The sequence below is a fragment of the Berghia stephanieae genome, chromosome 1, assembly GCF_034508935.2.
Source record: "Berghia stephanieae isolate SIO BIC M18660-M18661 chromosome 1, UCSD_Bste_1.3, whole genome shotgun sequence".
Classification (NCBI taxonomy): Eukaryota; Metazoa; Mollusca; class Gastropoda; order Nudibranchia; family Aeolidiidae; genus Berghia; species Berghia stephanieae.
This window is the reverse complement of record NC_088360.1, coordinates 77,376,860-77,398,179: the sequence shown is the minus strand read 5'-3', so window position 1 is coordinate 77,398,179 and position 21,320 is coordinate 77,376,860. Positions and strand designations below refer to the sequence as shown.

The following is a 21,320-nucleotide window of genomic DNA, read 5'->3' as shown; positions in this document are numbered from 1 at the left end:
AAATGCCTCTTTAGTGTCAAGTTAAAGGCAAAAATAAAATATTCTGCATGGTCTTTTAAGTCTTATCCCTTCCCTTCCCTATAATATGAAGTCTGTATTACAAGACCTTGGATCGGTAGAAAAAAGAAATAGTAAAAATAAAAAATCTCAGAAATGCAGTGATAAAATACATACTTGTAATCCATGTAGTAACATTTCAACTGTGCTATATATCGCTCAAAGGCAGGTATGTCCTTTTTGGCAATTGCCCACTGAGCACCTATTTCCAAAATATCACCTGTAGAGGATGAAAACAAAAGTGTTTCTATAATACTAACAAATGAATAAGGCTTGACTCATATTGTTCAATTCAATACCTGGATAATCTTTTAATAAATACAATTACTTTCACCACTCAAAAAGAAAAAAAAATTGACAGAAAGTGAATGATTCCTATAAGCAAATCAATCCAATAGAAGAGAGGAAAAGCTGCGGTTTCTTGCACTTATAATTCTTGTCACAAACCTGACCTTTTGGCTTGAGAACAGCCGTTCAGGTATTGTTATTTTCTTCACACTCGACCATTGAAATTTATAACCTTATGTGGCTGCAATGCAATAAAGCTACTTCAATCTCCTGGGCCAGTGTTATAATTGGAACGTTTGACCAACAGCCTTTTCACTTTATTGTCATTTTGAAAGATTTTGTTGTATTACAGTGTTTCCATTCTCTCAAGCATTGTTTCCAATACATTTACCAACAATGATAAACTATCTATATTTTAAAACATGTATGGAAAGAATGTCATATAAGTATGTAGCAGTAGCATTAAATGAAACTCACGTTATTCATATTGAGACTCACATTTCATGTCAGTAGTGCGTTTCACTATAGAGGAAAGGTTGCTAATATTTTGAGACTGAAGAAAAAAGTAGCTTTGATTATGTAACCAGAGACTTACAAAATAAGACTCAGAAAAAACTTGTAATGCTATGAATAGACTTACTTATCCTAAAACATCACATGACTGTTGTTCCTCATATGGTTTGTGTGTTCAACCCAGAATAGACGCAAAAGGAAATATAAAGTGAAGAGGAAGATAAGGAAAAGAATAAGTATATATATAATATATATATATACGCAGAGAGAGAGAGAAAGAAAGAGAGAGAGAGAGAGAGAGAGAGAGAGAGAGAGAGAGAGAGAGAGAGAGAGAGAGAGAGAGAGAGAGAGAGAGAGAGAGAGAGAGAGAGAGAGAGAGAGAGAAAAGGGAGGATCTGTCTCATCAGATTTATAAACTGAATGATATTAGGAAAAGTAGAGAAAAGGAATAAAATCAATATCAGGATTGTAAAACCTTTTTGATATTGAGCAAGGCAGACTTTTGCCCATTTTCAAGGGAAACAAAGCGCAATTGATCAAAATTCTAATTAGCTGGGCCAGGTCCAGCAAAAAGTAATTTATGATGATATACCATCTTCCTCTCCAAAGGGTAGAATGTAATTGCTACTGTCTATATAAGAGAAACCGGCATAAACAATGATCCCACATGCCACTCAAGTACTACTTAAAATTTAAATGCACAAATGATTCAAATATAGTCGGTGTAGTGCTTACTAATAGTAAGCATCATCATCATCATATCTTGTCGCGCCAGTGAGTCAGCCAGTCTCGGGCAGTCTGGTTGCATTCCCTCAGGTCAGCATTGGTGCAGTGAGGTCCCAGCGAGCATTCGGACAGGATGTGGTCCATGGTCTGTCTGGGGTGACCGCATGGGCATTCAGTGCCCGGTGAGATTTTCCATTTAAAGAGGTTGGTGGCGGTGTTTCCCACCTTTGCTCTAGCTCTGTTCAACGCCACCCATTCTTTTCTCTTGAGGTCTGTGCCTGCTGGGAGCTTTTCTGTTGGGGGCTGGAGGGCATCGTTTGCTGTCTTGTCCCATTCTACCCATTTGTCCAGGCGGAAGAATGCTGAGTGGTCTGGGTGAAGGCTCTCTACTGTGAGGAAGCTTTTTCTTGATTTGAGCCTGCTTTTGGGGCAATTGTGGTCATGAAGGGGGTGTCTCTGGTCCATTTCCTGTTTGTATTTTTGTATTTGGGCATGAGTTTCCCTCCGGATGTGTGGGGGGCTATTCCTGCTGCACGGTATACCAGTGGTAATGGTGTTGCTCTCAGCTGGCCCGTTATGATCCGGCAGGCGTTGTTGAGCTCGGGGTCTAGCTTGGAGGCATGGCATGATCGGGCCCATACAGCTGAGCAGTACTCCGCAGTTGAGTAGCTGAGGGCCAATGCTGTGGTCCTTAGAGTTTTAGGGTCAGTTCCCCAGTTCATGTTTGCCAGCTTTCCAAGGAGGGCATTACGCGTGGACACTTTTGCCTTGGTCTTTCTCACGTGTTCTCTGAAGGACAGAGTTCGATCAAGCGTCACTCCGAGGTACACTGGGTGGTAGTTGTACTCTAATGTCTGGCCATTCCACTTGATGTTAAGTTTTTTGTGGGCTTGGTGGTTGTTGAGGTGAAATGCACACACTTGTGTTTTCCCTGGGTTGGCGTTCAGCGAGTTTTTAGTGTAGTACTTTGTAAGGGTGTCTAGGGCATTTGTCAGTCTGCTCTCGATTGGTTGGAAGGACACATCCTGTGTTGCGAGGCATAGGTCATCAGCATATATGAATCGGCGGATATTTGGGAACTCAGGCTGATCATTTGTATATATGTTGAAAAGTGTTGGAGCCAGCACTGATCCTTGGGGAAGACCATTCTTCTGGGTGCGCCACCTGCTCTTCCGGCCATCCATTTCAACAAAGAAGCGCCTGTTTTCGAGAAGTGACTGGATAATATTAGGTACCGCAAACGCCAGTCAAAAAAAGTTGATTTCCCCTGCCAAGGGGCCGGGATGGTGTGAAATAGCAACTTTTTAACTTCTGACTAAAAAAAATGTTATTAAACCACTTTTATGAAACCAACGTATTATTGTTGTTCAATCTTATCTCTGTCTTAACATCTTATTAGATTTATCTATTTTTTAATAGAAATTCTGTTATAATTGCGTTTTTATGACGCACTCTTATCGGGATTTGATCGGCGAACCAATAATTTCTCCATTTTTTTTTGGGACCAAGTTCGTTGAAATAAGGATCGCTCCCTTAGAAATTGTCCAATCAACAAGCGGTTTTCACTAAACGGAAGTCGAGATTCTGGCGTTCATTTCCGTTCCTTTCAATCGAATATCGCGAATAATGAAGTAGGGTAGATCTTCGATTGAAAACTTCAAAGATAAATTTTTCCCGTCAAAATTTAAAAATATCAACTTTTCTTTCCAGCATATTAAAGATAAATCATTTTCCGTTAAAAACGTGAAGAAATTATATAGATCAGCTTCGTTTGAAGCGAGCGTGATGACTTCAAACCCACCACGAAACCGGTTTGTTGACATTGAAAGAAAAAAATCAAAAACAAAATGGCGGACGATACTCCTGACGCTGAAACTGAGCAGACGACAAATGGGGATATTTCTTCTTCCTTGCGTAAGTACTAAACTTTTAATGAAAATAGCTTGTTTTTAATGAAATGCTAGTTAGATATTATAGATATCTTGTGATATTTCTTTGGACATGGTAGATCTCTACTAGATCGAGACAGGAGAATAAAATAGGCACTTTGATAACTCCAGTCCAGTGGCCGCCGATAGGCTCACTGTAAGGTGAAACTCGTTTTTGGAACTTTATTTTTGACCCTTTACTGTTTTGGTCACCATGGCGTTATTTAAGAACCTATGTGACTAATTTTGGTATCATTATAAAGGGCACAAAACAAGCTTTCTAACGGTGTATTTCATTCTTAATTCCTGATTGTATTTCTCAGAAAGCTTATGTAATAAAAATTTATACATTTTTGAATTACAAGAACTTTTTAAATTATGGATACATTTTAATTATACTTCATACATCGATAGACAATTAATTGAAGAATATCTCTGCCAAATTTCATCAAAATTGATACACTCGCTCATTATTTTATTTTTCCCGCCACCAACCCCACTTTTTAGGACAAAAACCTCATATTTTTTTCCATTTTCATTTATCCTTAACTTCTTCCATACTTTCCATACATGAAAATGATTTATATGAAAATAAAGGTTATTTTCTGACCTTTAAAATGATACCTAACACTTGCCATTTATTTTTTAATTCAAACAAAATTACTGAAAACAATAAGTGGGCCATGTTAACTGCAAGACTCAAAATTTCCCGATAGCCGCGAGATGCTGGTTTTGAGGCAGCGGTGAGATCACAGATTCTCTCTGTAGAATTGACAAAAAATTTCAGTAGAAAAATATAAATAACTCTGGAACCGTAGGTCGTAGAGAAACAAATAAGGTATCAAAGTTTATGTTTTTTCAAGTCCCATCCCCCTGACTGAGTCAAATCAAGATATTTTGAGTTTGAAAATTTTATCAAAGTGCCTAAATAAAATAAAAAAAATGATCACATTTCGTGGACATCTGACTGCCAAATTTAGACAGATATTTAGAAGAAAAAAATATCTGGTGGTTCATATAGCGCAATATCACATCCATTTACAGTACTTAGGACACTTTACAAGTTTTCCCAGACCAAATGCAACATTTATTTAATGCATAGGGCAGGATGTTGTAATTTTTGTTTTTGTAACCTGCAACCTGAATTAAAACGCTATTCCGTCTGCCATTCTATTTTTATGGACACAGACGATGCTGATGAGGCCTGGTACTTTATTTTACTCATGGGGGTGGGAAAATATGTGTAAAGACCCTTTTCCCAGGATTCAACTTTGCGCTGCCTGGAGTGGTAGGGGGGATTCGAACTTCCAACCTTTTAACTTCTACCTTTGATCGGAAAGTTTAGTTTTTACTCTATTAACATCCAATCCACATTTGGTCTCATTAGAGACGGTGTTGCTTCAACAATTATTTGCATGCTGCCACACTGAGAAATGCGGTGTAACACAACTCACAATTATCACCCAGTCACAGTATAGTATACCCATACTGACACGGGCCAACCACCAGTCATTTCACTGTTCCCTTGCCCTTAATGTGGAACGTAAGGCGGGCAGCTGAAACAATACAGTTTTACGACTTTATTTGTCATAGCCAATATGTTTGAACCTCTGACCTGAAGCGAACGCTGTACAACTGAGCTAACGGGACCGGTTACTTTTTTAAAAATGATATTTATTATAATTTACTTATCCATTGCTCATGTCTTTTCTCTCTGATTTTATTTTGTAGGTGATTCATTGTATGAGGTACTTGGAGACATTTTCCTGAAGACTGGACGAGGGCGACGGAAGTCGATGCCAGATCTGCCCGTAGTGACCCATAGGATACTTGCGCAGTTGTACATGTTGAAATGTGAGGGGAATGGTTTCACATGGGAAGATGTAAGTTGTGATTAAGTGTAATCGATTCAGGCATACCTGAGTACCCAACTTAAGGGTACATTTATGTGAGCGCTTCATTTAGCAGCCCGTACTGTATGCTCCATGGGGAGTTGAGAATGGTCATGACCATGGGAACACACTATCACTATATAAAAACTTCATTTTTTAAAAAGAAATATTCTTTCTGCAGTTATAGTATAGGTATCTGTATCTGTATAGTTTACGTCGCAAACATCCATTTACTGGCATAATTCTCGACGGTATACTTCGTTAGCATTCAAATTATGATCATTGCTCTTAATATAAAACGAACAGTAGCTTAATTCACCAGTTAAAGAAGATGGGAGTGAAAATAAAACTTTTGTGATATGATTTTTGTTGATTTCGCAGTCAAACACATCAGCAAAGAGAGTTCGCTAGCCGAAGATGGCAGGCTCAAATCCAAGCCAGTGTTATTTTGTTTGGAAAACTTTTTTGAAATTTCGTATTTAGTCCTGAATATGGACGACCTGATACAGGTGTCAGTATTTTTATCAAAAAATGAATATTTTTTGTTTTTGATGCAGTGAGAAGTTTTGCCTTGTAACCCCAGGTATCACATGAGCTAATGTTTCTTTTTTTAGTTGTAATGTTATTACCTAATTAAATTCATTTGAGCATATTATCATGTATCCCTAATTCATCTTTTCAGGTTATTTCATGGTTTGACCAGCTATTTCCGGATCAGCATCATGTAACGAAGGGATGTCTCGTTTATGCAATTACAAATGCCATCCATCATGAAGACTTGGACGCTCCCGCTGATCTTTCCTCCATATCTCAACCCTTGGAGAACATTGGCTTATGCAAGGCAGCACTGATTGACGACCCCTCCAAGTTCACTCTGTCAACACCCAATCCACCTTTGGTACTTACAAATATTATTATTTATGAACTTGAATGTTTTAAAAATAAGTCTTCTCTTCCTGATAGTTTTGTTTGTCATTGGACACGTAGATTGTTAGCTCTTTTTGGTTATATTGATAAATTTAGTGATAAACAGATAAGTTGTAAAATTTCTCAGATTGTTAAAAAGATCAAGGCCTTGAAAAAAACTAAAAGTAAAAAAAATGTTTTGGATGCTTACCTTTTGGAGTTTGATTTTGAAACAGTACCAGTACCATCTAATGTGTCTTCATTTTCAGAATGTGTAAATTGTGTTAACGACAACAAATTAAAATCTGAGATATGGCAGAAAACACAAGAAGGCCCAAAATGGGGGTCTCCTTTTGAAATAAACTTATTTCTATGAAAAAATCCAAATTCACTTTTTTTTGTGTGTGTTTTGTGTTGATGGAACCTGTGTGAGCAGTTTGAAAAAAAAATATTTTGTTGTTATTAAGATATTGTTTGTTGAAGTGTTTTTTTATGGGTTTTGGCGACAACAAACGTTTTCATTTCAGCCACGGTAGTTTCGGAAAACTGCGTTAAAGAAACATGAAATCAACTCAGAAATTCTTTGAATGGCCATATTTTGTGAAATAAAACATTAAAAAATCGGAGAATGAGTTTCATTTTTAAAAATAATTATGATTTCATGCTTAAAATAAAGAAAAACGGCCGTTTTAGAAAACACAAAGTTTTGGGGACTTCGTAATTCTTCCATAGCGAGGCTCTTACTTCCTGTAAAATACGAGTCAAAACATCCGGTGTCTACATCGTTTTTCCATAGCTGCAGTTTTTGTTTACGACCCTAAAACGTTATCCGATAACTTCGACGAGTGAAAATTGGTAAGTTGACTATTTTTATTATAATTTTAAGTATTTTAGTATAATCATTGTGAAATTCAAAGGATTTGTGTTAGTTTTAATGCCCGTTTTTCTGTGTGTCGCTCTTCCATAGCAGTTTTTCCATAGCAGAATCAAGCCGGCTTCGATTGTTTTGATTCTGATAATTCCATTTCTAACCCCTGAAAGTCGATAATCGACTTATTTTATTGTAAATATATGATGAATAACAAGATAGAAACCCACAACTACGCAGGATGATGTTATTTTGGCTTGAAATGCCTTGATTTAATGTGCGATACGGCAAAGTTTGGAAAACTGCTATGCCACAGAATAGCGAAACCAATATGGCGGCTGATTCACGATAATGGCATGGCTGGCGACCCATAAGAAATCAACTAAATTTAGATTAAATTTATGAAAATGATAAATAGACGTTATTTTTATCAAATTTGAATAGAATTATGTTCCCTTTCATTTAATTTGATTCCCACCATTTTTCTTTCTTGTATGATTCAGATAACATCAGTAAAATTTCTCTAATTAGTTGTACATTTATTTCAGCTACTTTTCTTCATATAAATATTTCAATGATTATATGTTATTAGACTCATTATTAATATTATTTGCTAATTTGTATATTTTCTTTGGGCAGGTTCTTTTATTATTTCATATTGCATTACACTTCTTAACATATGAGATATAAACACAACTTTCTATTTGACTTTAATGTAATACCAGAACCATATTTACTTATCTTTCCCAGATCAGACTGTCCAGTGGTGAAGGTGGGGGAGTACCTCAAAATAACATGCGAGATAAACAAGCTCACAAAGACTTTTTTTGCTGTTGTAAGAAGTTTTTCATACCTTTAATGCAATATTTTGTAATATTTATAACTCATTTTCATGTTTTCTGAAGTTGCAGGTGGTAAGTAAGCTGTTGTTTGACTTTGAAATTTGAATTTTTTTTTTTATGATAAGAATATACCTATCATCTTGTTTCTTGTAATTTTTCCACAGGTTTCAACCCCACCAGAGCCTTCTTCTGATGCTCCATTCGTGCGATTCATGCGGAAGGGCCCTGGCAAGAGTTATGTGTTTGGTGATGTTCCAGATGAAAGCTTCATCAGTCAGGGCCCTCCGGACAACTACCGCTGGACGAAAGTGCCCTCGGAGCAAGTTACGATTGATAACAGGGGGCACTATTTTTTAAAATTATAATTGATTGTATATATTAACCTTTATTTGTATTTGCTGTATATATTAGATTTATTGATTATTTATAACATTTCAAAGAATTTTATACTTTAAAATAAAAAAAATATGAAAACTTCAAATTTTTCCGACTCGTGTCCTTTTGTATATTTTTTTTTTTACATTAAAAAAAAAAAATATGGCATGAATCCTGCTATTATTTTGAGAAAAATGCATGGGCTGCTTAGTTATGCTGTTTTAAGATGATTTCAAATGCCTGGGGGCAGGTTTGCATTGAAATTTTGGTGATCCTGAGAATTACCAGAAATTTTCAAAAAAACGGAAGAGTTGTCTTTCTTTGACAATTTCTCTTCATGTAAGAGGCGTGCTGCTCTCAAAAGCTATTTTTTCTGAATCTGCAATGATTAACCTTTCATTTGATACCAAATATGATGTGTTTGGAGTATTTTGAAAATTGGTCAAAATGGGCCCCAAAATGAAAACCCTCTGAGACCCTTTGTGTTTTCCGCCATATTGTCTTTGAAACAAAAGCTTACAAAAGCAGAGTCTAAGATAGAGGCCTTGAATTTGTCTATTGACATTCTTAAGAATGAAAGAAACGATCTTAAACAAAATGAAAATCTTGTAAATGAAGTCATTGACTTAACGAAGAAATTGAGTAAATGTCGTACAAGTAATTTTCAATTGTCACAAACGTTATCTAGTTTAAAGCGGTCTAAGTTATATAAACGTAATGTTGTGCTTGGTAAAAAAGTAGTTGTTTTGAAACAAGAAAATCATCTTTTGAAGGCTGAATTAGTTAGTAATAAAGAAAATTTTTGTGCTAAAGAAGATTTGTTAAATTCTGATATTTTAAAGCTTAAAGCTAAAGTTCACTCTGAACAAACCATGAAAAGCAGGTACAAGCAACAATCAAATGCTTTAAGTGAAGTTATTTTAAAAGATATTTCTACAGATTCTGATTCAATTTTGGAAACTAGAGATCATTCTAATAATCGTTTTAGCGATGATGTAAGGCTTACTTATATGTCTTTGCTTAGTGAGTGTAATGTTGCTGCACAAAATTGTACTAAGGTTGTTCGAACTGTTAGTGATTTATTATTTAAATGTAAATTTACTGATGATGATTTGCCATGTACTTCCACTGTTTTAAATTTTGCCAATGAAGCTAGTATTATATCTAAGCATCAAGTTGTTGATGAAATTAGAAAAAGCAAACATGTTACTCTTGCCACTGATGGCACCAGTCGTCAAAAAAGACAGTATTTAGAACGACATGTTGTTCTCGATAATGGTGTTACTTTGTCCTTAGGATTTACAGAGGTTGCTTGTGAAGATGCAGATACTTTATTAGAAAAAAGCATTGAAGTTTTATCTGATCTTTGTGATATTTATTGTCAGACAAGTCAAGAAACCATTAAAGAGGAAGTATTTAATGAAACCTTATCTAAGATAAAATGTTTAATGTCTGACAGAGCCTCTGTAATGAAAAGTTTTGATGAAAAGTTTTCAGCATATAAAAAGGATTTACTTGGACAAGATGCATCAACCCATTTTTTGTTTTGCAATGCCCACTTTCTTTTAGGACTTGTAATTTCTGCTAAAGATGCTGTTTCTTGTATTGATAATGAAATAGGTAAAATTGGTAGAGACTTAGACTCCAAGTATTCTCATTTTTCATCTGCATCTGAGCCCTCAGCCTTTAGACTTATTAGAACAGTTTCTTCTATCCTTGGCCCTCGTGGTGATGAAAAAAGTGGTTGCCGTGAACAGTGGTTGACATTCATTCATACTAAAAACAAACATTCAGCTTTCACGAGTTTCAGAAGCAATCGCTTTAATAATTTATTTGAAAATGCCTCTGCCATTACATTTCATCGTGATGATGTTATTGAATTTTTGTCTGATTATTGCACCCATTCCAATTTACTTACACAAAGTGTTTTGGCCGATATGAAAGATGATAAATTGTATTCTATTATTTATGCTCTTTCTTTATTCCATGTTTTCTTCACTGGCCCTTACTGGTCATTGATGAACAGTTGTAAATCTCATGGTGATTTTCCTTTCTATGTTAAGGCAATGAACTCCGCCCTTACCAAATGGTCTGCTGAAGATTTTAAACTTGAGGATGCTTTTCCTGTTTTTGATGATTTTTCATGTAATGTACCTTATGACCATACCAATCCTCCTGTTGATCAATGTATAGTTTTTTCTACTTTTGTTGCACTTGTTACAAAGTCTGTTATTGTATTCCAACGTCAGTTGGCTGATTTTTTGCCTGATGGTGTGTTTGGTAATGTTGTTGATGAAGAATTGCTGTTAATTTTGAAATCTTCTCCACTTACAAATTTAATTGGAGAACGTATGTTTGGACATTTAGATTATGATATGTGTAGAAGTAGAAATTCAACTATTCATTTCAGGACTGTACTTAACATGTGGAAGATCAATAAGACTAGTAATTATTTAAAGAAACAGGATGTCTCAAAGATAAAGAGGCTTTTAGTTGATGCAAGAAAACATGCACCGGGGTGGAAGAAGAAAAGTATGGAAAGACAGAGAGATGTTAGGGTAGTGATACAGGCTAGAATGGAAGAAAGTAAACGCATGAAGGAAGAATTAGAGCTTAAGAAACTTAGAATTAGAAATGACCTTATAAATGACATTTTATGCCAGGGGGGAGTGTGTACCACCAAGGAGGATTTAGATCGTCTGTTGGATCAGGAAAATGTTAAGTCAATTTTGAAAAGTCAAATTAAATACAGAAAGATTGTGTTGGGTGAGAATATCTTGTCAAGTGGTGGAAATATAGAACAGCTTTATGTTCGGCTTTGTAAACATATTGGATGTGATGAGGATATGCCTGTTGTTAGGCCTCGTAAGAGACGTCGTAAACAATAAATTTTTGTTATTTTATTCATATGAAGTACGATCATAGCCAAGACTTGATGTGTTCTGTTGATGAATTTTTAATTGTCATTGTTTTCATGTACACATTTATTTGTATAGCCTTTGCTTACTGTTCTCTTTTTGTCTGTGTTACGATATGGCATATGGGTCTTCCTATCTTTTAATCTTTTTGACTTTGTATAATCTTGTACCGTCTGTTTTTAAATTTTGTCATGAAATGTTCCATTTCTTTACAGATGTAATCCTCCACATCCTGGTTGTTTCTAATGCATATTTATGGTATATTTCATTTCTGCATAGACATATGTCATGTATATGATGAATTTGGTATGTGTTTAACGATTTTCCATGGGTCTTATATATTTACGTTACTTTAATCATCTTGGCGCTGGCTTCCGGCGACAACAGACGTGTTGTGAATGTTTACCTATTTTCTACACATATTTTTATTCATTTATCATTCAATCGTCGGAATTTAAGCCTAATTTTTATTCAAAATGGATGTGAAGTATATATTGTTCCTGATTTTTATATTTATTAGTATATTTATAAGCATAAATGGTGTTTTAGCCTGTGATTTTACTGCCAAAATAAGCCTATCGAGAACTTATACTCCAGAGACTCTCCGATCCCTCCAACCCGTGTCACCCCCACCACCCACTATTGACACATCGTTTATTAAAGTAAGAAAGAGGGGGAGAAAGGGAGGAATAAAAACAAAATTTAACAGACGGCCTTTTCGTCCATTTTTACCCTGTGTAGTGACAGGTAATGTAAGATCACTGAAAAATAAAATTGATGAACTGTTTTCACTGTGTCGTTTTAATAGTGACTATCGTCAAGCCTCCATAATAGCGTTAACAGAGACTTGGCTATCTCCTCACATACCATCATCATGTTTTAATATTGAACAATATTCACTATTTCGAGGAGATCGGACTAATGTAAATAAACGAACTGGGGGTGGGGTGTGCACATATATTAACAACAAATGGTGCCACCCCAATAACTGTCAGATAAAGAAAATGTATTGTGACGATAAAATTGAATTTATTACTGTTTCGTCACGACCATATTACCTACCCCGGGAATATACTCATGTCATCATCATCAACGTCTACATTCCACCATCATCAGACAACACCACAGCGAAAAATATTTTGAGGAAAGAAATACAGGACATTCAAATTAAGTCACCCGATGCCGTATTGATGGTCACTGGCGATTTTAACCAATGTAACGATTTTACTCTCCCGGGACTTCATCAATACGTGGACTGCGAGACAAGGGACAAAAAAACATTAGATTTATTCCTGTGTAATATTAAAAATAGTTATAAATGTTTACCCCGTGCCCCATTAGGTTTATCTGACCACTGCATGCTCTTGCTACTCCCCACCTACCGCCCTGTTTTTAAACGTGTAAAACCAGTAAAGAAAAGTGTACAGATCTGGAATGGAAGTGTGTGTGAAGATTTGCGTGGTTGTTTTGAATGCACTGACTGGAATGTTTTTATCGAATCATGTGATAGTGTGGATGAGCTGAATGACTGTGTGAGTGAGTATTTAAAATTCTGTGAACAGCTAGTGTCTTGTAAAAAAGAAATAAAATATTATCCTAACAACAAGCCTTGGATAACAAAAGATCTAAAACTTTTATTGAACCAAAAGAAAACTCTCTATACTAGTGGAAACAAAAAAGATCTGAAAACAAAACAAAAAGAGATAAAGAGGGTAATATCTAGTTGTAGAGACAAGTACAAAAATAAAATTGAAAAATGCTTTTCTTCTGGGGATATAAGGGACACGTGGCGGGGGCTTAAAACTGCTGTGAACTATAATCCAAAGCCACGATTATATCAGAAGATATCGAAATTGAAACTTTAAATAAATTTTATTCACGTTTCGACACAGCAAACAAATTTGATATTGAAAATGAAAAACATAAATTAGACAGGGCTTTGGAAGATGAAATGACTATTGAGGTCAGTGAAGAGGAAACGAGATTCGTATTTTCGAAACTAAACGAGAGGAAGGCTGCTGGGCCGGATGGATTGAAAGGAAAACTATTAAAAGAATGTGCCCACCAGCTTTCCCCCATTTATACACATATTTTTAACTGGTCCCTCCAATGCGTTTCAATCCTGAAATTTGGAAAACTTCAAAAATTATTCCTGTTCCAAAAAAAAGAAAAACTTGAAACTATGAACGATCTCAGACCTGTTGCACTGACTTCAATAGTCATGAAATCTTTAGAAAAACTTGTTCTTGTTAAAATTAGGAATCAGTTTATGCCATTGAGTGATAGTCATCAATTTGCTTACAAACCAGGACGTGGCGTAGAGGATGCCATTTTGCTGTTTACAAACAACATCTACAGGCATCTAGATCACGCTAGGAGCTATTGCAGATTGCTTTTTGCAGATTTTTCTTCAGCGTTCAATACAATGCAACCTCAGTTGGTTGTTCAAAAATTGACTAGTCTGAATTTAAACAAGTATATAATTGCTTGGGTGCTCGAATTTCTTACGGAGAGAGCACAATATGTTCAATTAGGGCAAAACAAATCTTCCTGTATAACTACAAATACTGGTGCTCCTCAAGGTTGTGTATTGTCCCCTGTATTATTCACAATATACACGAATGACTGTAGAAGTCAAAACCTGAGTGTACCTTTAATAAAGTTTGCAGATGACACCGCTCTTCAAGGCCTCATAACAAATGGCAACGAAGTGGCTTATAGGCAAGAAATTGATAGATTTGTGTCTTGGTGTGATGCCCACCACCTAGAGCTTAACATAAGCAAGACAAAGGAGCTAGTGATTGACTTTAGGAGAGTGAAGGAACCGATAGAACCGTTAAAATTAAAGGACCAATTCGTCCAGCGAGTTCCTCACTACAAATACCTTGGTGTAACGATTGATGACAGGCTCAAGTGGGATGAACACTTGAAAATAATTAGGCATAAGATGTGCAGACGTACATATTTTTTATCGAAACTCTCTCAGTTTAGAATAGATAAAACCCTCTGCACATTATTTTATAGAGCAGTAATCGAAAGTGTTTTGTCATTTTGTATAACAGCTTGGGGAGGCAATTGCTTAGCAGTGGAAAGGAACAAAATAAATTCAAATATTAAAAAATCCATTAAACGCTATATAAATGATGTTGACGATGTAGATCTTTTATACGAGAAATTTTGTATAAATAAAATAACTAAAATATTAAATGACCAGTATCATCCACTAAGACCATCAATTATTATGTCAGAAAGAAGTGGTCGCCCTTTCTCTATTTCAACGAAAACAGAGAGACACCGAAAATCTTTTCTGCCGTCCAGTATTAGGCTTTATAACAACAAGCAATAATCATTTTATATAATTATTTCTCATTTTTACTTTTTAAAAATATAAATATTAATTTATTAATTTATTTGTTTTGCAATCTTTTCAATTTTCAATTCATAGTGACAGTTTTAACTATTTTACAGTGTTGAAATTATTCATATTATTAAGCGCAGCTCTGGTTATAGAGCTGCTCCTTTTTTATATATATACATCCTATTTCCATTGTATTTTTATCTTATGTGTAAATTACAACACGTCTGTACAAAAAATTTCCTTTTTGGGATGCAATAAAGTATTATTATTATTATTATTATTATTATATTTTTTGATTATCTATTTTTATTTCATTACTGTAATTGTATTCCTATCATAAAATGGACATTTTCATTGGATTCAGTGCCTCAAAATACATAAGTATGGCAAATTTCATTGTTCTATCTTGATTATTAAGCATTTGAGGAATATTTTCCTATTTTTGTACTCGTTTTTTGCCCTTGCACAAAATTACGGCAAAATTGGCCTTTTCTTCGACTTTGTCGTCGATTTTCCGCAAGTAATTGTTATTGTATACTTCTGTAAAAAATTAAGCTTGTATACAAGCACGAATAGATTGCATTTTAAAGTTATTAGGATAATCATGCCTCAATTTCTCAATATATATCTGTACAAAAACAGTCTATTTTGCTTTTGTTTTGAGATTTACTCAAAATATGACTAAGTCCATATAAATTTTCTTACTTTTTGATGGATTGTGCTACTGCTATTTATTTTCACATGTACTTCATTTTCATATGTATTAATAATCTACCACTTCATGTACCATTTTATGCTTTCTTTTGATCTTATGTTGAACACTTTTTTTGTAAATATCCCTTGAAGTTGACACTTTTGACGCATTTCTAATGTTATGCATTCTCGGAGTACGTAATAAAATTAGAAAAATTCATAACTTATTCGTTTGTGGTCCGATTTCGTTACTGTAAAAAGCTGTGTTCAAGTTTTTACAAGATCTATATGACTGTGTGCTTGGTTATGTGTTTCTGCACATATGAAAAATCAGTTTGTGGTACCTAATAATATTTACAATTTTCTTATTCTTTATCATTTTAGCCACTTTGAGGAGTAGGATCTTGTGATTCACTGTGTCATAGGCTGCAGTGAGGTCGACGAAGACTGTGCCAGTGACCTGTTTTGTCTCAAACCCATCTTCTATGAATAGTGTAAGGTTAAGAAGTTGACCACATGTTGACCGTCCTGGTCGGAATCCAGCCTGGTCTGGAGACAGTTGTTCGTCTAGACTGGGTGACATGCGGGGCATAACCATTCGCTCAAATAGCTTGTATGCTATAGTAAGCGAAAATGTATCTTAATTTCAATTATAGGTAAAGATAAAGAAAATCCTAACTTAAGACCTTCATTTAAATGAAAAGTCTTAGCATTCTCCTAACTTGAAAATGTGGAAAAAAAAAAAAAAAAAAAAAAAGCCATGACTGTTGTGCAACCTCAAAATAATACTCTTTGGTCTCAAGTGTTCAAAGCTAAAAAGAAATGACACAGCTTAAGCACAAAACAAGCCATAAGATCATTTAGAATATAATTGACATTAGCACCAAACGGGGAAATCATGATTCTTTCAAAATTATTAATGATTCATGATACAAATGCATCTCATAACACCTCAGATATAACAAGCACCAATCTGTGGTTCTGCAAACCTTGTTATGTATCTGAGGTCGACTTTACTCACGTGCAATGAGAAGTTCTTGTTTTGATACTGTGGTTTCTGTTGTAGGCAAGAAGGCTACACTTGTAAGTGCCACCTGAAAATAGAAATTTGAAGGCTCAATCTAAAAGCAATTTAACTATAAAAATGCTATTGAGGTAGATATCAAGACTGTCTGTGCAATAAATAACAATATATGAATAAGATTGTTGACAAAAAGCTGTTTGTGTAAAATAGACACAAAAATCAATTCCCTGAAATCTATATGATCCACACCCTTGTTCACCTAAAAGAATTGGACAAAATCAATTTACTGGAACCATCATTGGGAGCAAGGAATAATTAACGAGTGTAGTATGCGATTTTGACAGGATATCTTGTTATGTAGAGTGGATGGAACAAATGATACAAAATTATACAATGAACTCAAAGTGTGTCAAATGCGGAGGGTATGAATCATTACATGTTATAAATTCAAAATACTGCAAATCATTGATCTACACAGATTGATGGTGGGGCTTCAGTCCAAAAGTGTGTGTCTAATGAGCGCTCTAACAACTGTCCTGCAAAATGCAGAACACTTGGCAGCCCTGTAGGAGTGTCATCAAAGTTAAAACAACTGAGTACACATTTATCAAAATAAGACAAAAAGACATGATGGTAATAATTCGTAGATAAACCACTCACAGACATGGGATTTAAATCAGCAAAACATTTCTACATTTCTGGGATGAGAAAATCCCAAAAGTAGAAACTTAAATTCTGACTGAATCTGTGTCTCGGTTCTTCCATTCACCTGTATGACTGCTAATGTATCATTTGTGAGCTGGTACTTAAAAACATGCTCAGCCAAATTGAAATCTCTCTTGGTATTTATTTATAAAATTTAATTAAATAAACACCTGAATAAAGGGCTTTGAATGCTCTATACTTTGGTGCCATTTCCATTTTAAGTTTACACCTATAAATTGATTATAAGAATTTGTAATAAAAAGAGACGGCTAAAATCTAATGGGTGTTTAAGGCAAATCACAACAGTGTATGTCTGGGAAGACACAAGATTTATTCATCAGTCACTTGGATGCGAGCAGTATATCGTAGGAATTGTCAACTTGCTTTGCAGATCACTGGATTGTAATACACTCCAGGACAGTTTCCTTGAACTCATTTGAATGTCTTAGATTTTCCCCCCATTATTATAATTTATTATTTGTTATCATCCCATTCCTTCCAAAACTAAATTCACCCAGCCAGCGTAAAAAAATTAGATTTTTTTTCCCTCTTAAAATTGATAATTTATATTGTAAAGTGCCCAGAGCTTGTGTTTTACACGAGAATGAGCGCTGTATAAATGCGTATTATTATTATTATTATTTTTTTTTAAATGTGACCTAGAATTTCGACCACTGATGATTTACTGTGACAGTGACGGTTACATATGTGTGTATCTATCTACAATATTATATGCACGCAGATATACAGTCCAATCGGGATATTCACAACACCTTGGGATCAGCGAAAATGTTGCGATTAACCGATATTCCTCTTTATAACGAAGTTAAACATCTTAACTTGAACCCTCCAAAACGTGAATGGCAATTTCCAGTCACAAATTTCCTATGAGCGAGTTGGGTCACAATTTGACTGCCACTGCTGCTGCTCACTAAACTGCCTAGTGTCACTTCACCGACTAGATACTTCGCTAACACTACACCAGTTGGGAATATGTAGACAAAATTTTACCATCCCCAACACCGGTTTTACTACCCTCAACACCGTTGGGAATAGGTAAATTTTGGGAGGCCTTCCGAAAATTCCTCGTGCTAGCATTTAATTTAATTTGTATTTCCACAGTGGATATTTTGTCATGCGTTTATTTATTCAATTTGCATTTTAAAAACTCAAGCAAACCTTGATAGAATAGTGAAAGTTTAAACTTTCCTAATACGACCATTGTTTTGGTTTTCTGCCGCCACTTTGTTTTGTGAAGCATTAAAAGCAGTCCTAGTTAGTAATAACTATTAGTGATAGAGAGCTGAGCCGGTGTTACCAATACTTAGCTTCTATAACCAGGACAAATCATTCGTTTGGACAGAAAAATAAATAAAAACTTACCGCTTACCGTCAAAAGCAGTTTAGATTTGAAGATGCATTTGTTTTCTATCAAAAAACATTCGGTAATGGACAATCCTTGATGAATTTCAAAAGTTGTGTTGAAATTATATCCTAGTTGTTTTCATTTTTAATTCCTCGCGAAATCGCCTGGGTCCCGTTTCTGTTATCAAGGTTCCGCCTAGCCAGGCAGGGTTGCCAGATCATTTTTGAGTAAGAGACCAAACTAGCTATAGCAAGAGGCCAGATTCCTCGGCAGGAGCCCAAATACCACCAAACCCACCTTAGCCTCGCGAAAACTCTTTAGATTTGTTAAACAATTTAGATAGGATAAGGAAAATTCGTATATATAGAAGCATTAGCAAATGCAATCTGTGGCGTTAGCACGTGTTGCATTTAGATATTTAGATTGCCAAATAAAATAAGTTTTACCGGTACCAGAGTAAAACGATATAACGGGGAAAGTCAGAGGAAGCCAAACAGTTGGTTACAGGAGGCCAAGTGGCCAAACCAAATGCAATTTGGTGCATTAGTGCAGTAAAAATTGGTGCGCAAAATTAGTTCGTAGCGGATGCGAGACAGCGTGCGTGTGTGTGTGCGTGTGTGTGTGTGTATGTGCGTGTGTGTGTGTGTGTTATATTTTTAAAAATCAAAACAATTTTAACCATTATTGGCGAGATTCCATCTTACACTCCCCAAACTCCAGATCTTAGTCTTAATGTTATCATTAAAAGACAAGCTTTGCGATTTATAGTTTAATTGAAGCCCGAGTCGAAATATACTCTTACTACTGCTCTCTTGGTGGAAACGATTTATTCTGCATAAGCAATCTGCAGAAAAAAAACTGTCACTGTAAAAGGTTAAAGTTTCACGAAGTACGCTCCGTGAACACCGCTGTAACATCCCTTTGATCTACATCATCAGGCAACCCATTGTTTCTTTCATCTTTTCCCATTCCCCCTTACTATCCCCCCCCCCCCCCCCCCCCCCCCCCATCTCTCTCTCTCTCTCTCTCTCTCTCTCTCTTTTGTCATAATGTTATCCCTTCCCCTTCCCATCTCATTGTAAAATGAAAACGTTCTGCTGTTTGCAGATACATGTATGATTGTTTTGTTTTTTCTCTCTCACTAGGCATTTGAAAAAAAAAAAAAAACCTGAAAAAAAACCAAAACAACTTAACCTTTTAAAGGCGAATATCAATCTTACTCTGTATTCCCCGTTAACAATAATAAAGATAAAAGCAAACTATTATCTAAAAGCAAAAAATTAGCTTCGCCGTTAAGGGGTTAAGAACACCTGCAACTGCTGCCAGCATCCTTGAGATGCTCTACGTCATCCAAGGTCACCACGTCTCCCTTTCGTCTTCATGCAACACCCCCCCCCCCTCCACTCTCATGGTGGTGGTGGCGGCGGATAAAAAAGGCCTTTTTTTCTTTTATTCAATCAACTTGACTGCTGGTGGACCCTAGGCCTCTCTACAAGTCCAAGAAATAATACTCACTTTTTCTCTGCTCCAACGAAAATATCTACCCCTACCGGTCTAATTATTTGTAGCAGACGTCAAATTTCTCAAAACGGTCACGTGACACTGTAAAAACAACACAGGAAGTCCATGAAAGCTCATTTACGGCATTTCCTTTGAACCGTGTAAACAACAAAATTTCGTTTTCATTCGACTCAACGGGTCAGATTGGCCGGTATTTTTTAACGAACTAAAGTTCTGAAAAATCAAAATGTTTCTTAGAAAGGTGAAAGATGCTAGTTTTTGAAACAGAGGTAGGTTTTTTAAAAAAATCTTTATATTTTACGTGAATGCATGCTCAAGGCGAGTTGGACGTGCAGCGGAGGTTGGTCGGCCAAAGGCGAGGCTCTCTAGTAATAGGATTAGCTCGAGCAGGAGTAGGATTTTTTTTTCTCTCTCTTAGGGCTTAAGGTTAGTCATAAGTCTAAGTCTTAGTAAAGGTGCTAGGGTGTTTGTTTTGGGAGGCCTTCCGAAAGCTCCTACTCCTACATCCCCAGTATTCTTTTCTTTTTTTTTTTGTTCTAAGTACTCAACCTAAGTAGGGGGTTTGGGAGTAGGGAAACTTTAGGGTTAGTCAAAGGTAATATGGTTGGCTCATAGTGTTAAGTAAGGGTATATTTGGGTTGTTTCCCTTCGCAGGAGGAGCTTTTGGAAGGCACCCTCAAATTTTACTATCCCCAACACAACACCAACACCAGTTGGGAATAAAGAAAGAAGCTCAGCCACAGTACAGCCGACTAAAATTCTGGTTTTGACGAGAAAAAAAACTAGTCAGATGACCGAAAGAGACGCTTTTTTGTAATCCCTGAATTATCTATATTAATATTACAATCACTCCCAAAGTGGTTTATCAAACATCACATCTACAACATTCGCAGTCACAATGACCAGCAGAAATTGAATTGAAATAAATCGGCCTCCACCTCATTGTGTGACTGTGCCATTCGATAGAAGTGACTGTCCTCCATTTGTATTATTCAAAATGGTAGCGACCGGTTACCTTTAGTTTCGTTAAAAGCTCTCCAGCCTTTTCCAAGTTTGGGGGCTTGCTGTCCCAAACACGTTTTAGATTTTGGTATACACCAACAATCTCTTTCAGGTTCGAAGCCATCTTTCTTTGAATATTTTGTTTTTCTTCCACTTACTACCACTTTTACACTTTACACCGCTTCGCAGTGAATATTTTAGGCACGAGGTAAATCAATAACAATATTTTGATTGGATTAAATTTACGTTACTCTTCTTTCGGTTTCAAAAGGGAAGTACGAAGTGGGCGTGTAGGCATCTTCCAGCTTGCTCTAGGGTTGCCAGTTTGGCATTTTAAA

At 35.8% G+C, this 21,320-nt stretch overlaps 3 protein-coding genes across 3 annotated transcripts in view; 2 read left to right on the top strand and 1 right to left on the bottom strand.

Annotated features, from left to right (window-relative positions):
* LOC144957743 (26S proteasome non-ATPase regulatory subunit 8-like) overlaps positions 1–21,170 on the bottom strand; it is a 30,180-nt gene extending 9,010 nt beyond the window's left edge. The window contains exons 1-3 of the mRNA XM_078889144.1: positions 20,996–21,170; positions 16,386–16,458; positions 175–277 (exon numbers count right to left, since the gene is read on the bottom strand). Of these exons, the coding sequence (XP_078745270.1) occupies positions 175–277; positions 16,386–16,458; positions 20,996–21,106 (287 nt within the window). The 5' untranslated portion in view covers positions 21,107–21,170. The remainder of the gene's footprint in view (positions 1–174; positions 278–16,385; positions 16,459–20,995) is intronic.
* LOC144957738 (uncharacterized) lies at positions 3,187–7,165 on the top strand. Its single transcript, XM_078889131.1, has 3 exons — positions 3,187–3,498; positions 5,244–5,395; positions 6,087–7,165. The coding sequence occupies exons 1-3, from the start codon at positions 3,432–3,434 to the stop codon at positions 6,684–6,686; spliced, it is 819 nt and encodes a 272-aa protein (XP_078745257.1). The 5' UTR covers positions 3,187–3,431; the 3' UTR covers positions 6,687–7,165.
* Positions 7,811–8,499, top strand: LOC144957753 (uncharacterized). The gene is made up of 2 exons (XM_078889153.1): positions 7,811–8,013; positions 8,185–8,499. The coding sequence occupies exons 1-2, from the start codon at positions 7,858–7,860 to the stop codon at positions 8,383–8,385; spliced, it is 357 nt and encodes a 118-aa protein (XP_078745279.1). The 5' UTR covers positions 7,811–7,857; the 3' UTR covers positions 8,386–8,499.
* Positions 21,171–21,320: the final 150 nt, after the last annotated feature.

Bases quoted from the DNA above. Each gene is read 5' to 3' on its own strand.
- LOC144957738 (XM_078889131.1), top strand. From the start codon at position 3,432: ATGGCGGACGATACTCCTGACGCTGAAACTGAGCAGACGACAAATGGG. The intron at 3,499-5,243 runs GTAAGTACTAAA...TTTATTTTGTAG, and splicing joins GGATATTTCTTCTTCCTTGC to GTGATTCATTGTATGAGGTA. The intron at 5,396-6,086 runs GTAAGTTGTGAT...TCATCTTTTCAG, and splicing joins ATGGTTTCACATGGGAAGAT to GTTATTTCATGGTTTGACCA.
- LOC144957753 (XM_078889153.1), top strand. From the start codon at position 7,858: ATGAGATATAAACACAACTTTCTATTTGACTTTAATGTAATACCAGAA. The intron at 8,014-8,184 runs GTAAGAAGTTTT...ATTTTTCCACAG, and splicing joins CAAAGACTTTTTTTGCTGTT to GTTTCAACCCCACCAGAGCC.